The following is a 14,657-nucleotide window of genomic DNA, read 5'->3' as shown; positions in this document are numbered from 1 at the left end:
TGAAACCAATCTAAATTAACATGAATTTGAATAAATTCAACAATCTTTCAACTGGTCCAACACGGTCCAAAATATCCGTCGGACTGGATTGGGCCAAGTCCATTTGTAATGGACTCACATTGGATTGAACCGGGTTGGACAAAATCCAGTCCAATCCAGTAGCGACTAGCGAATTCAACTCACAGAGTCACAGTAGACATCATGGGACCCATGCCATGTATCATGCATGATAAGTAACAAGGGTGTACTGGCACGGTTCCGGTAGGCTCGAATTTTGTATTCTGCACTGCAAACACGATAAGAAACACCGTAGTTGTAACTTGCTTCCGTGTTCGGCGAGCTAATTTCTGAGTTCACGAATCGTTTCGGATACAATACAATTCACATATAAAATATAAACGAGACGTATCAGACGACCCGCGAAAGGATCGGAGAAAAGGCAGGCAAGGAGAGAACCGAAGGAGAAGAGATGTTGCAGAGACCCAGACGAAGGTGCGAGGGTACGGCCATGGGAGCCATAATTCTGGATCTCCGTCCAGGTTGTGGAATTGGCCCTTTTGATCTCGGTAATCCTCCATCTTTTCCTAATTACATCTTTCGTCAAATCAATTTATTTGAACTTGTCAAATCTTTTTGTTGATCATTTATCGCTTTATAATTACCATTAATTTATATTCAAGCGAAGTTTTCAATTCCAATCGGCCAGTTTCCCCTCATCAGTTCGCTGTTTTCATCGGTCAATTGGGGTTGTTTTAGTTTTATCGAGGAATCAGTTGTTTTCTATTGATACGCGTGAGTCATTGTGGAGTTGCTATTTTATATTCTTAATTTCATTTCCCCCTTTTCTAAAGATTCCTCATCAATTTATTTCCTGCGTCTCTCCTTGCTTTTGTATGTATTCCACGTGTCATCTCCACCGCTGCACTGCATTGATAATCTCTCCTGTTATGCAGGGATGCCAATATCTGAAGCATTTGCTCAAATAGAGCAGCAGCCCAACATATATGACGTTGTCCATGTGAAGTACTTCGACGAGGTGAATTAAGATTTTGAATTTTATTGAAGTTCTTCCATTTACACTGTTTAGCATGTTCACACTAGGCAAGGCATTCCTTATGCCCATACAATGAAAACGATTGACAAGTTTGTCTTTACAGGGTCAAATATCTTTGCTAAAGGAACTGATCACTACTTGCAAGTGTTCTGTATATGCATGATAACTAGGGTTTCAACTTGGGCGGGCTCGGCTGAGCATTTGTTAAAATTTGAATGGGCATGGGCCTTCCCTTGCTTTGTAAATTCTTCAAATTGGGTATCCGACTTACACTCCTAATGATAACCAGAATTGTGGACAGTCGGTTGAATCATATTTGAAATATTTTAGTTCAGTGTCAAATTGGCCTGATAAGAACAGTGACACGAATTTAGTGGCTTTGATAAAGGAACAAATCATTTTGTCATCAAGTTCTAAAAATGCTAGAATTTTGACGAGGAGAAACAGTTAGATGATATTATTGGCTTTATTAAGGTAAGCGTGGCTCATTGAGCCTTGACAAGGGAGAGATTCAAAGGAGAGGCAATGGATGATACTTGATTCTGGGAGGGTGGTCCACAATTATTGGTTTTGCGTGGACAACAAACAATTCAAGCTTAGGTAGATCCTGATATGGGAAATATAAAATTGAACTTTGATGGATGCATTTGTGGTGATCCAGGACAATCAAGAATTAGATGTGTGTTAAGGAAATGAAACTGGAGTCAAATTGTTGTGCTTTTCAGGTAAGTTGGAGAAGGCAACTTTTTGAGGGCTGGCCAGCTGGGATTAGGGGTGCAAGTTGGGTGGGCTGGGCCAGGTTTAAGGTCAACCCAGGCCCAACCCTAAATATTGGGCCTACAGTTGGGCCCAATTCCATCCTAGGCCCAGCCTGAATTGAAAATTGCAATACTTGGGTTCGGCTCAGGCTTGGGCTGAACTTTGGGTTGGTCAATTGGGCTCAAGTGGGCCTGTTAGGCTCAATTTTCTAAAAAGTTGCATGAACCTATTTAATATCTCTAATTTAAACATTTAAATAGGAATTTTATATATTTTGTGTTTAAGCATGCATGCATGCATGTGTGTATGTATGTGTGTTACATGCATATGTATATGTATATATGCATGTATGCATGTTGAATAATTGCATATATGTATCAATAAGATGTATGCATGCATTTGTGTAGTCAGGCTAGGCTTGAGTTGGGCTCAAGGTCAGGCTGGGCTCAGGCTACCTAGGAGCTAGGCTTGATCTCCGCCCCAAAAATAGAAATTCCTTGGGTGTTGGGTGCAGACCCAGCCTAAGGACTGAAAATCCAATCCTAGCATGTGCAAAAAATGTAGGCTCGGTCAATCCGAGCTTGGGTTGGGCCCACCCAGGTTGCACCTCTAGCCGGGATGTTTTCTTTCCTCAAAGTCCTAAGGATGGGTTTTTTCTTCTAATTCTTCCCATTAGGAGGTGAAGGAGATTACCAGATTGTGATATATTGGTTCTCATGTACAACTACTGGTTTTTGGGTTCCCAGACACTTTATTAGTCTCAAAGACTTTGACATCCAATATGAACTTCTAGTTCAATTGGATTTCTATATATGCCAATGACCTTTCTAATTCTTTGACAAGGGATGAGGATACACGGACCAAGTAGGATCGGGGCTCCATGCTCGTGGTCTTGTAACGGAATTGTGAACGTGATGATACAACAAAATAGGTTGGCCTTAGGCTGTTCCCCTGCACTAGTTATCCTGTCTTTACAGATGGAGAATTAGCGGTTTTATACTTTTATTTTGTACCTTGATAAATATTAGGTATTATTTTTTTGATAAGTAAAAGTTCATTAATATTTCATTGAAATCAGTAATATTAGGTATTATTACTGATAAAAAGGATTTTTTTTTGTTTCTTTATAGGCTTATAGCACATTCCTGGTGTCTTAGTATATTACACTCTGACAGGTCCTTGGCTATCCATCAGGGCTATTGGAACTCTTGAACATGACTACATGAGCACTGCAAATACAATGGGATCTTTACATTAGAAAGATGCACCAGGTCCATGGCTATCCATCAGGGCCATTGGAACTCATCAACATGACTACATGAGCAAACACAAAGGGATCTTTACATTAGAAAGATGCACCTAAAGAAACTACTGTGCCTTGAGCCTTGTTCCTCATATATGACTTTAGTGAAATTATTTGTGTTTTCACCTGTACATGTTAAAATCTTACGAGGCCCTTCATTGTTTTAGATGTGATTATGTTAGGTAATCTGTTGGTTAGCACCTTATGCAATATAGTTTCTGCAGAGGTAAAGTGGTAAGCTCCTGCTATTCTGCTACCCATATGTGAATCTTATATTTGATGTGCTTCATTATAATCATAATAGGCTCATTTGATTATTTTGTTCAATGTAAACTTGTTTAGTTTAAGTGTGGTATTTAGATTTTCCTTGATTGCCAGTTTTTTTTTTGTTTTATTGTTGATTGGTACAAGAAATTATTGTTACTGGTAAAATTGCTAATACTGAATCTGATATTCTTAATGGTCATGTTTTATGATATTTACAGAAAATTCTTTAGGTTCAAAATGAGGGGGGCTTCTCATTGTTATTTCCTTTTATTTTTTATTTTTTATTTTGCAGGAGCCACTGAAATTGGACATTGTTATTAGCTTTCCTGATCATGGATTTCATCTCCGATTCGATCCTTGGTCACAGGTATGCTTTCCTCAACATATAGTGAATGTGGTGCAGCTCCACATGATCCTTGACTTCCTATCTCTGGAAAAGGGAAGATCATGTATAGAAAATCTTATCAGGATGGTTAAACCTGTATTGTCTTCTAAACAATTTAAATAAATAAGACCACTAGAGCAGAATGTTTCACCAAGAAATACATAAACAAATCTTTTATTTATTTTTGATTTATAGCAACAAGATCTTTTGACCATGTTTAATTTGGAGCACATTTAAAACGTGTTTCCTGTCCATAAAAGGGTCTACATTATAATAGAATGATTCAATGAGGAATTCATAAACAAATCTTCCATTTTCATGTCTTGGATTTGTATCAAGTTACCAAGACAAGGTTTGGAATTTTGGAGGGATTGGTGGGGTTGGTAAATCTGTCTCAGACTGGATTTTGGTGTGGCCTGAATGTGAACAAGTCCAGAAGACTTTGGGGACAGGGTTGGAGAAGTACTGGGGTTATAGTTTTGTATTTCGGATGATTTGTTCTGATTTGTTTTTTTCCTGCCTTGTGATGTTTCAAGGTGTTGCCTTAACACCTGGTCAGTCTGTAATATATTTTCTTTTTAGTGAAATCTTTACTTTTACTATAAAAAGGTTGCTAACATGATCTCTAGATCATTTTTGATTTGGAAGACTTTTTTTTTGTCTTTTCTGAAAATGGGAAAAAATGCATTGTTGTATAATCTTACAATGGCAACATGTACAAGTATGGTTGCATTCCATAGTTTAGACCCTGAACAGTAAGGCATTATACAGCAAATGGTTCCATATGACAGGGAATAAAAACCACAATCAGAACGGCATTTAATACATTCTATCTAGAGAAATTGTTTTTTAACTTGCCTAAAATTTCAAAGGGAAGTCTAAAACCCAGACTGTTGTTTGTTTAGGTAAATAGAGTTTTGCTAACAATTGTCACTTCACTGCCAGGAAACAAATGCTAGCCTAAATCTTTGGGGCTCTTGACACATTTTTTTTCATGTAAATAATTCTTTTGTTTTTTTTTTTATCAGCAAAGGTAAGTTTTATTAAGCATTATATGAAAATTGAGGTTACAACATTGTGGGTAGTTTACCCACACCCATAGGAGTAAACAAACACAGCTAGAGTTACAATCCCCAAAAACCAGCCTTACAATTTAGCCCAAAATAAATGCTGCCTCTTTGCCTCCTGTTTAGCTATTGTATCTGTCATGCCATTTGCAGTTCTTCTCACTCATTTAAAAGTAACACTTAGTTCCCTTGTTATCCTTTCAATTTCCCTAATCCTTTGCCTGTAATCCCAAGGGGTTTGGCTGTGAAATTTTGTCCAGGAAATCACCATCTGACAGTCCCCTTTCAATTCTTCTAACCTTTGAAAACCAAACTGTTTTGCAAGTTTCAGCCCTTGAAGTAGAGCCATTAATTCTGCTGTCAGTAGGGCTGTTCATAAGAAGACCCAACCCGATCAAACCGACCAACCCGGACCGACCCAACCTGAAGCGGCCGGGTTTTCTTCAGCACTGGTCGGTTTCGGGTTGTAAAAAATCATAAACCAATGGTTTGGGTCGGTTTCGGTTTTCATATGTGAAAACTGAAACCGACCCGACCCGAACCGACTTAGTAGTTAGTAGTTAGTTCCTAGTTAGTATTTACAACCTACTTAGTTCCTACTTAACTAAGTTGTCTCTAACCTAGTTACAACCTAACTTAATTTCTAGTCTTCTAGTTAGGAATGACATTAATGGCAAGTATTGTAAGACAACTAGACAAAGAATTTTTTTGGAAAAGTTTAAAGAAAAGAATCAAAGGATCCTAGTTTTTATGGTCTTTTACACCAAATAGGCAACCAATTACAATTAGAATTAGGTGTCCTTTTTTACTTAGATTAGAAGGTTTCTTGAAATATACAAATTTCAGTCTTCTTTCTCTAATACAGTTTGACTTTCTATTTTCTTGATAACTTCTATTCTAACTTGGTCCGCCCCCTACCAATTTCAGTCTTCTTACCAAATAGAATTAGGTGTCCTTTTTTACATCAAATTTCAGTCTTCTTTCTCCAATCTACCAATTTATTACCATGGTTGAACTTAGAGCCGAAACCGACCCAACCTGACTCAAACCGACCAGGTTGGTTTTGCTTAACACAGGGTCGGTTTCAGTTTCAATTTCAGGTAACCCGACCAGGTCGGATAGGTTGAAAAAATCTCAGTAAACCGACCCAACCCGACCCGTGAACAGCCCTAGCTGTCAGTGAATCCCCTTGCTGTATAGGACCTGAATAAAGTGCTAGTACCTTCTTCTGTACCTCGAAATATGCCCCCTAAACCAGCCCTTTATTTCCCAAGAAACTTTCGACAAAATTTAGTTTCACAGAATTAGGTGTTGGCAGTCTCCATTCCATAACCACCCTTTTTTTCTCTTGGCCTGAGTTTGCCACTTCCTTCCATGATCTTAAAATATCATTGAAGGAGAAAACATGGAAGATTTCCAAGGTTTTTACCCAATGTCCAACTTTTATCTTTATGGCTTCTATGATTTCCGACTTAGATCTAGACCTTTCATTGAAACCCTCCCATTCCTTTCTTCCAAAATAGTCCAAATCAGTGCTGCTCTCATTGTTTTCCACAGAATCCTTACTCTCTTCTTTCCCTGCCTCAGGAAGTTTGGATCAAAGAGACCCACCACATCATGGAGAGGAGTCCACCTGCAACCAAAAAGAGAACAGAAATACTCCCAAACACAAAGTGCAAAGGTACAATGTATAAAGAACTACCCCCTTTCTCCTTTCTTGTTCATTCTAATTGCGGAGGTTTTGGGGAAAATGATTCACAGAGCAGATTCTAGGGGGCTCATTAGAGGCTCGAGAGTTGGGAGGGCGGAAACCCCTCTTACTCACTTGCAGTTTGTTGACGACACGATTCTTTTTTGTGAAGGTAGTAATGTGAGCTTTATTAGGAATTTGAAGTCGGTGATACAACTGTTTGAGCAAATATCCAACTTGAAAGTTAACCTTGGGAAAAGTTGTGTTGTGGGGGTGAATTTGGAGGAGGGAGAGATCGGAGAGAGTGCTGAAGTATTGGGGTGTGAAGTCTTGGGTTGGCCTTTGAACTACTTAGGGTTGCTTTTAGGGGATAATCCCATGAGAGAGCTTTTTGAACCCGGTGGTGGAAAGGTTCGAAAAAAGACTAGTGTCATGGAAAAAGAACTACCTCTCTCTTGGTGGGAGAGTTACTCTTATTAAGGCCATGCTTGCTAATTTACCTATCTTTTTCCTGTCGGTGTTTAAAATCCCAGTGAAGGTTGCTAATAGATTGGAGAAGTTAATGAGAGATTTCCTGTGGGAACCGGGAGAGGAAAAGAGGGATCATAGAGTGAGCTGGGAGATAGTTTGTAGGAGTAAGACTTGTGGTGGCTTGGGGCTTGAAGGGTTGAGAGATCCATCGTATGGACGCCCAAATCTTGCGGAATAAAGGGGCGAATTTCAAAAATTTTTCTCTCCCTTCAACTGGAAATCGCATTCCCTATTTAGAAAATCATATTTTCAAGGATCTTTCTTGAACCATAAACTGAACCAAAAGGAGTAGGAGAGGATTATACCTGATACGGAGAAATAGTATCCCCCAACGAAGGTGTTCACGCCCAAGGAAGGATCCAAAGACTGCTCCCACTGAAGATGGCACAGTGCAGGATGGAGCAAAATCAACAGTATTCTTCTCCAAGAATTCTGTCTTTCGCAAGAAACAACAGGATGGCACGTGAGCACAGCTTCCTATCAATTCTTTCTCAAAGAACTGATGTCAAGATCGAATATTGACTTCTCCCACAACTGGAGATCGAACTGGATGTCTGGCGGCTGCAGGAAGGAGGCGGCAAGAAAGGTCTTTGCAGGGATTGCAGAAATCTTTCTTCTCTCATTTCAGCTCTGAAGATGATCTGATTATGTGATTCTTCTAAAGGCTGCCGCCCCCTCCTTCTTTTGTAACCCTAAAAGATCAGCTCCTAATCCAATTAGGAGCTGTTAATCCAAATCATATTTGGATCAGACCTCTCTTTAGGTGATAAGAATAAACCCTTATCTTATCTGCAGATTAGATCACCCTTCTCCTAATCTCATTAGGAGGTTTCTAGATCTGAATTATATTCAGATCTGGACTCTCTGAGTGGATAGGGTTAAGACTCTATCCTATCTGTTGATCCATCCCAGAATTCGCCCATATTTAACTTATTAAATAAGTCCAGTTCGGAATGGGCTTTAGACCCATTAAGCTTATGTGCTCACTTAACCTTCCTAACTGCTGCCCAGTTGGGCTTCCTTGTATGGCGTGGGACCCATGCATTGATCTACACATTAGCCACATGGGTTCGGCCCAGCCTTTGTTACAAGGCCTGGCCGAATACTGGACAGTGCACCCTCTGAAACCCATCAAATGGGCTCTATGGGCCCAATACTTACCCTAAGTGGTCCCTGGGCCAAGCCACCTTGTAACACCCCGGGACTGTGGGCAGATGCACGATTAGCCCATCAGGTATTATCCTCAGTGGTCTTACACTTAACCTCTCAGCCCATAATGATCATACACTGCTCGACAAGAGAGAACCTCTCCCTTGGCTGCAAGGAACAGTGTTGCATTCTCTGCTTATATGGATCCCGGGAATTAAAACCTTCTTGCAAACATTTTAGAAACCATAGTATATATACTTTTATATCTCATATAAAATATACTTTGCAAAACAAATCTCAACGATTGAAATCAGCTGCCGGCAGTTTTGGTTTCCATCAGTGAGAGTGCATCCCTGATCATTACCTTTGTCCGAGAAAGGGGCTGATCCTGTCACTATGATCACCCACTCAGATGAATTCTCAGACTGTCCCAACATGCCCAGGTTTTGACCCCCGCTAAGGATCTCACTGATTGGTACATCAAAGACAACCCAATCTGACACCTAGTGCAGTATCATAATCGAGTCTAGGGGTCGGGTGTAACTTTCCAGTTTTGCCCATCAATATCCAAGGTCCAGGGCAATACTGGAAATCTGGTCCAATTCATAGATTCAATTAATCCTACACTGTATGTGCCTAGGGTCTCACCCTGGTAGCTGAGAAAGGCCACCTTAACTGACTTGGTGGCACCACAATGTCAGTCTTATCAGTATAGGTCTCCCCAGACCAACCCACTGGCTGTGAACATTCTAAACTAACACGAGTCTCATTAAGTGTCCAGTTTAAGGGTATTACACAGAAACATACCAAGGGAACATGAATCAAATATGCACTTTTGTTCATTTACAATAAACTCATAAAGTACATCATTCTGAATGAAGCTAAGGGCATACAAAACTGTCTAACAGCTTGGGGCTTGGGAATGTTAGGAGAAGGAATATGACTCTGTTGGGAAAGTGGTTGTGGAGATTCCCATTGGAGAAGGAGAAGCTTTGGGCTAGAAGCAAGTATTCATGGGCTGGAGCATAATGGATGGGACGCTGGAATCAGAGCTAGGACCACAGGCAATTCTCCTTGGAAAGCCATTCATGACCTACTACCGGTTTTCTCCCCTAATATTAGGTGTGATTTGAATTTTGGTAACTCCATAAAATTTTGGGAACAAACCTGGGTGGGGAGTGCCCCTCTAAAGGATCAATTTCCTTCTTTGTTTGCTCTTTCTGATTTGAAAAATGAGACAATCTCGTCTTTTACCATCCCGTCCTCTTCCATTTCTGGGATTGGGTGGAACTTGGGTCTAAGAAGGGATTTGAGGGACTCAGACTTTGACATTATTTTGAGCCTTATTGCAATTCTTGATAACGTTGTCTTAGAGGGCAGACTCTAGAATTTGGACACCTTCTCTCAATGGCATTTTTACTTGTGCTTCTTTCTTCAAAATCTTAAGTCAGTCCACTAGTCCTACCTCCCCTCATTTTCCTGTTGATGAGGTTTGGTGCAGAGCAATACCTCCTAGGGTTGGTAGTTTTTGTTGGGAAGCCTATCTGGAAAGAATCAACACTGGTGCTTTACTCCAAAAGAAGAGACCCAATACTTGTTTGTCACCTCAGTGGTGTGTTCTTTGTAAAGCGGATGGGGAGACTAGTTTTCACCTACTGGTGTCTTGCCATTTTGCGAGGTCAATTTGGGAATGGGCTTTGTCCCTATTTGGTTGTTGTTGGAACCCCCCATCAGACTTGCAAGGCCTTTTTTCCCCTTCTTTTTTTAGGTGGCGGATAAAAAGGGGAAGGACAATGTGGAGAGGACTAAGGGCTGCAGTATGTTGGACACCTTGGGAAGAAAGAAATTCCAGGACATTCTTAGAAGCTCAGAGAGGAGCAGCAGATCTGAGGGCTATCATCCATATTAGGGCGGTACAGTGGCTGAAATCTTTGGAGCTTTTCACAGATTACACTGTGGATGACATGTTGAGGAAGTGGGGTAAAATTGCAAGTTGCACACAAACTAAGTCAGTAATGAGTGTGGCTTGGACCCCTCCATCTAGTGGATTCGTGAAATTAAACTTTGATGGGTGTAGCAGAGGAAATCCGGGACAATCGGGGATTGGGGGTGTTTTTAGGGATGAAAATGAGGTCATTTCTACCATGTTCTCAGGCCCAATTGGAGTGGGTGACTCCCTTAGAGCTGAGATCTTTGCAGTTATGGAAGGAGTCCAAAAAGCTAAGGAGTTGAACATCAGGAAACTCTTAATTGAAGGGGATTCAGAGGTGGTGATAGGGTGGCTGCTTAAAGATCACAATGGCTTATGGAAGTACAATAATGAGAGGAGGAAAATCAAGTGGCTGGTGCGGGAAATGGAGATTAAGATACGTTGGGTTAAAAGATCGGCTAATTCCCTAGCTGACGGTTTAGCTAAACAAGGGGTAGAAAGGGATTCACTTTTTTGGGCCAAGCTGTAACTTTAGTGTGTTTTCTTTCTTTTCTCTTTCTTTTTTCCTTTTCTTGAGATTCTTTGTTGCTCTTGGAAGATAAGCGTGTTTGTCTTCCTTTTGTAAATCTTCTATTGATGAATTAATGAAAGTGTTATTGATAAAAAAAAGGTACAATGTATAAACAAATGAGATACTTTCTCTACTAGCTTTGCAACGGCAACAAACATGAGGGGAAATGCATTTATTTGGCCTTCTTTTTTGTAGCAAGTCATAAGTATTAATCTTCCCAAGAAAGACCTCCCATCAAAGGGCCTGAATTTTTGGTGGAATTGGCTTGCTCCAAATCCTTTTTACTGTGAGGTTCAAACCCAAGGTGGTAGGCTGAATTAAGATATTGAAAAAAGAAGCACAAGTGAAGATGCCATCAGTAGAAATTGCCCAAACCCTTGTATCCTCTGTACTTTGGTCCAGGTAGGGCTGCTCACGGGTCGGTTTATTGAGATTTTTTCATCCGACCCGACCTGGTCGGGTTACCTGAAATTGAAATTGAAACCGGCCCTGTGTTAAGCAAAACCGACCTGGTCGGTTTGAGTCTTGTTGGGTTGGTTTCGGCTCTAAGTTCAACCATGGTGATAAATTGGTAGATTGGAGAAAGAAGACTGAAATTTGATATAAAAAAGGACACCTAATTCTATTAGAGAAAGAAGACTGAAATTGGTAGGGGGTGGACCAAGTTAGAATAGAAGTTATCAAGAAAACAAAAAGTCAAACTGTATTAGAGAAAGAAGACTGAAATTTGTATATTTCAAGAAACCTTCTAATCTAAGTAAAAAAGGACACCTAATTCTAATTGTAATTGGTTGCCTATTTGGTGTAAAAGACCATAAAAACTAGGATCCTTTGATTCTTTTCTTTAAACTTTTCCAAAAAAATTCTTTGTCTAGTTGTCTTACTAGGATAGAGACAACTTAGTTAAGTAGGAACTAAGTAGGTTGTAAATACTAACTAGGAACTAACTACTAACTACTAAGGTGAAAACCGAAACCGACCCGAACCATCGGTTTATGATTTTTTTACAACCCGAAACCGACCGATGCTGAAGAAAACCTGATCGATTCAGGTTGGGTCGGTCCGGGTTGGTTGGTTTGATCGGGTTGGGTCTTCTTATGAACAGCCCTAGGTCCAGGAAAACGGAGTCTAGCTTGGCCAAAAGGATTATCAGAGACTCAAATTCCAAGTCCCTAAGACCCCTTCTGAAAACAAAATCCCAGTTCAGCCTTGAGGCATTGAAAGTCACAAATTTTGAAATGGGCTCAGATTTATAGTTTGACAAAGTAAAAAGTAAGGGGAATTGGGTCTTTAGAGGTTGTTCTCCCAGCCAAAGATCTTTCCAAAATAAGACCTTGTTCCTGTTTCTCACGTCAAATCAAATATGGTTGAGGAAGGAAGGAAACACCTCTTGAATTGCTTCTAGAGAGATGATGATGTTGAAGCATTAGGGGCTACTTTTGCATCCCAACCGTTGTATGAATGCCCATGTATACTTACAATCACCCTTTGCCAGAGCCTTTCACGTTTCATGGGAAACCTCCAAAGCCACTTCCCTAGGAGGGCTGAATTTTTCTTGACTAAGTTACTTATTCCAAGCCCCCTTTTATCCTTTGGTCTACATACCAGCTCCCATTTCACCAAATGATCTTTCTTTTCCTCTCTTGGTTACCGTAGGAAGTCCCTCATTAACTTCTCCAACTTTCTTGCTATTTTGACAGGAATCTTAAAGGTGGAAAAGTAGTAAATAGGAAGGTTAGCCAATGTAGCTTTGGTTAAAGTTATTGTCCCCCTCCCTTCCATGGACATATAATTTCTTTTCCACAAACCTAGCTTACGAGCAAATCTCTTCACCACTGGTTTCCAAAAGTCCTCAGATTTTGGGTTTCCTCCCAAGGGGAGACCTAAGTATTCCAAAGGCCTGGTGAGTAGACAATGGTAGCAGGGAGACAATGATGCAACGCCAACCTGTGTTCTCTCAGTTAGAAAAGGAGCAACAGAAGGATAAAGTGTGTGCTGATGACTCTGCTGCCAGTAAGAGTGCGACAATGCAAAACAATGGTGGCATTGACAACAAGGCAGTGAACGAAACTCTTCAGAACCTGGTGAGTAGAGAGGTCGCGGTTGGTAAGAGCCTGGCTTTATTTTTCTGGGGTGGTGAGGAGTTTGCCATAAGGGCCTTTGAGGAGAGCTTGAAAGAAGGAAAAGGGAAGAGAAGATGAACAAAAAACCTAATCGGGATGGTGACAAGCGCTGGGACAAGGATGTTTCAGGCCGGGAGGATGTATTTGTGGTGGAAGATTGAGGCTTGGGTTGTGAGGCAAGGAGGGTTTAAGTTTTCAGCTTAGGGGTGGGTCTGGTTGCTTTTGCTCTGTTGGGGATCTCTTGGTTTGTTTTATTGGCTTGCACTCGAGCTTGTTTTGAGAAAAGTTGTAAGTTTTTGCCATTTGGTTTTAGGGGTCTTAGTATGGGATCTTTGAGGAGTTTGCCATAAGGGCCTTTGAGGAGAGCTTGAAAGAAGGAAAAGGGAAGAGAAGATGAACAAAAAACCTAATCGGGATGGTGACAAGCGCTGGGACAAGGATGTTTCAGGCCGGGAGGATGTATTTGTGGTGGAAGATTGAGGCTTGGGTTGTGAGGCAAGGAGGGTTTAAGTTTTCAGCTTAGGGGTGGGTCTGGTTGCTTTTGCTCTGTTGGGGATCTCTTGGTTTGTTTTATTGGCTTGCACTCGAGCTTGTTTTGAGAAAAGTTGTAAGTTTTTGCCATTTGGTTTTAGGGGTCTTAGTATGGGATCTTTGAGATCTTTGTTGGACTATTGGTTTTTTTTTTTTTCTCTTCAATTGATGTCTTATCACCTTCCTTTTGTATTCTTTTTCCTTTTTTAATGAATTTTAATTTATTCTTCAAAAAAAAAAAGTATTCCAAAGGCCAACTCCTAACTTCACAACCTAAAAGACCTGCAATTGTATAGATTTCCTTCTCTTGTAGATTTAGGCCCACAACACAGCTTTTTCCTAGGTTAACCTTCAAGTTTGAAACCTTTTCAAAAGAACTAAGAATCTCTTTGAGGTACCCTAAGGAAGAGGGAATACATTTGTTTTCCTTTTTTCCCTACCAATAAATAGTAATTTTACTAATCATGCTCCATGCTAATTTACGTTCTTATTGTTAACTACCATACTGTTTTTCATGCTATGATCTGAGGCCTAGTCCTTAATGTCCTTGGTAATAGTAGCCTTGACATTTTCAATTATGCAATAAGAGTTTCAACTTGAAAATATGTAAAAAACTGGAAAAGAAAATACACGGTGGATGGTATGGATCAGTAGCACTGCAAGAGTGGTTTATCCAATTAGTACACATTTCTCTTGTTGTGCAAAAAATTGTTGGGCACCTTAAGTTCCTTCTTTATAATAGTGTTTGTTTAATTAATCTATGGTGGTAAATTATTTATGCAACTTCTTGTATTTGACCATTTACTGAGACAGTTGGATCAATCTAACTCTGGCTTCTTTTTTTAGAGACTACGCCTTATTGAAGTTTTTGACATAAAACGCCTTCAAATGCGCTATGCTGCTTCTCTGATTGGGTGGGTCATGAATTGACCTAGTCTCTAATTTTCAACTTCCTTTCAAAACTTGTTAATTAACTATACTTTGTATTTTCAGGGGACCATCCACTTTAGCTACTTTTGTAGCTGTGTATGCACTTTTTGGCCCAACTTTCCCTGGAATTTATGACAAGGATAGAGGGGTTTACACACTATTCTACCCTGTATGTTAGCTTTATACATGATAGAGGACTTTTTATAAATAACCTTATTCATTAGTTCTTTGGGTTATTTACCCATTATTGTATATTTTTAGGGATTGTCCTTTGCTTTTCCAATTCCTTCCCAGTATACAGATTGCTGCAATGATGGAGAAGGTATGGGGCTTCCCCTTATTCTTTCCAACTGATACATCTACTAAG

The 14,657-nt window shown here is 40.1% G+C and overlaps 1 protein-coding gene across 1 annotated transcript in view; it reads left to right on the top strand.

Annotated features, from left to right (window-relative positions):
- Nucleotides 1–249: 249 nt before the first annotated feature.
- Nucleotides 250–14,657, top strand: part of LOC148851220 (PHAF1 protein At3g51130) — a 37,920-nt gene continuing 23,512 nt past the window's right edge. Inside the window, exons 1-6 of the mRNA XM_088943884.1 lie at nt 250–566; nt 954–1,036; nt 3,676–3,750; nt 14,207–14,274; nt 14,354–14,459; nt 14,552–14,612. Coding sequence (XP_088800010.1) covers nt 470–566; nt 954–1,036; nt 3,676–3,750; nt 14,207–14,274; nt 14,354–14,459; nt 14,552–14,612 — 490 coding nt within the window. The 5' untranslated portion in view covers nt 250–469. The remainder of the gene's footprint in view (nt 567–953; nt 1,037–3,675; nt 3,751–14,206; nt 14,275–14,353; nt 14,460–14,551; nt 14,613–14,657) is intronic.

The sequence above is a fragment of the Nelumbo lutea genome, chromosome 5 (assembly GCF_056320005.1).
Source record: "Nelumbo lutea isolate HS-2025 chromosome 5, American lotus-T2T, whole genome shotgun sequence".
Taxonomy (NCBI): Eukaryota; Viridiplantae; Streptophyta; class Magnoliopsida; order Proteales; family Nelumbonaceae; genus Nelumbo; species Nelumbo lutea.
This window is presented reverse-complemented; position numbering and strand designations above follow the sequence as displayed.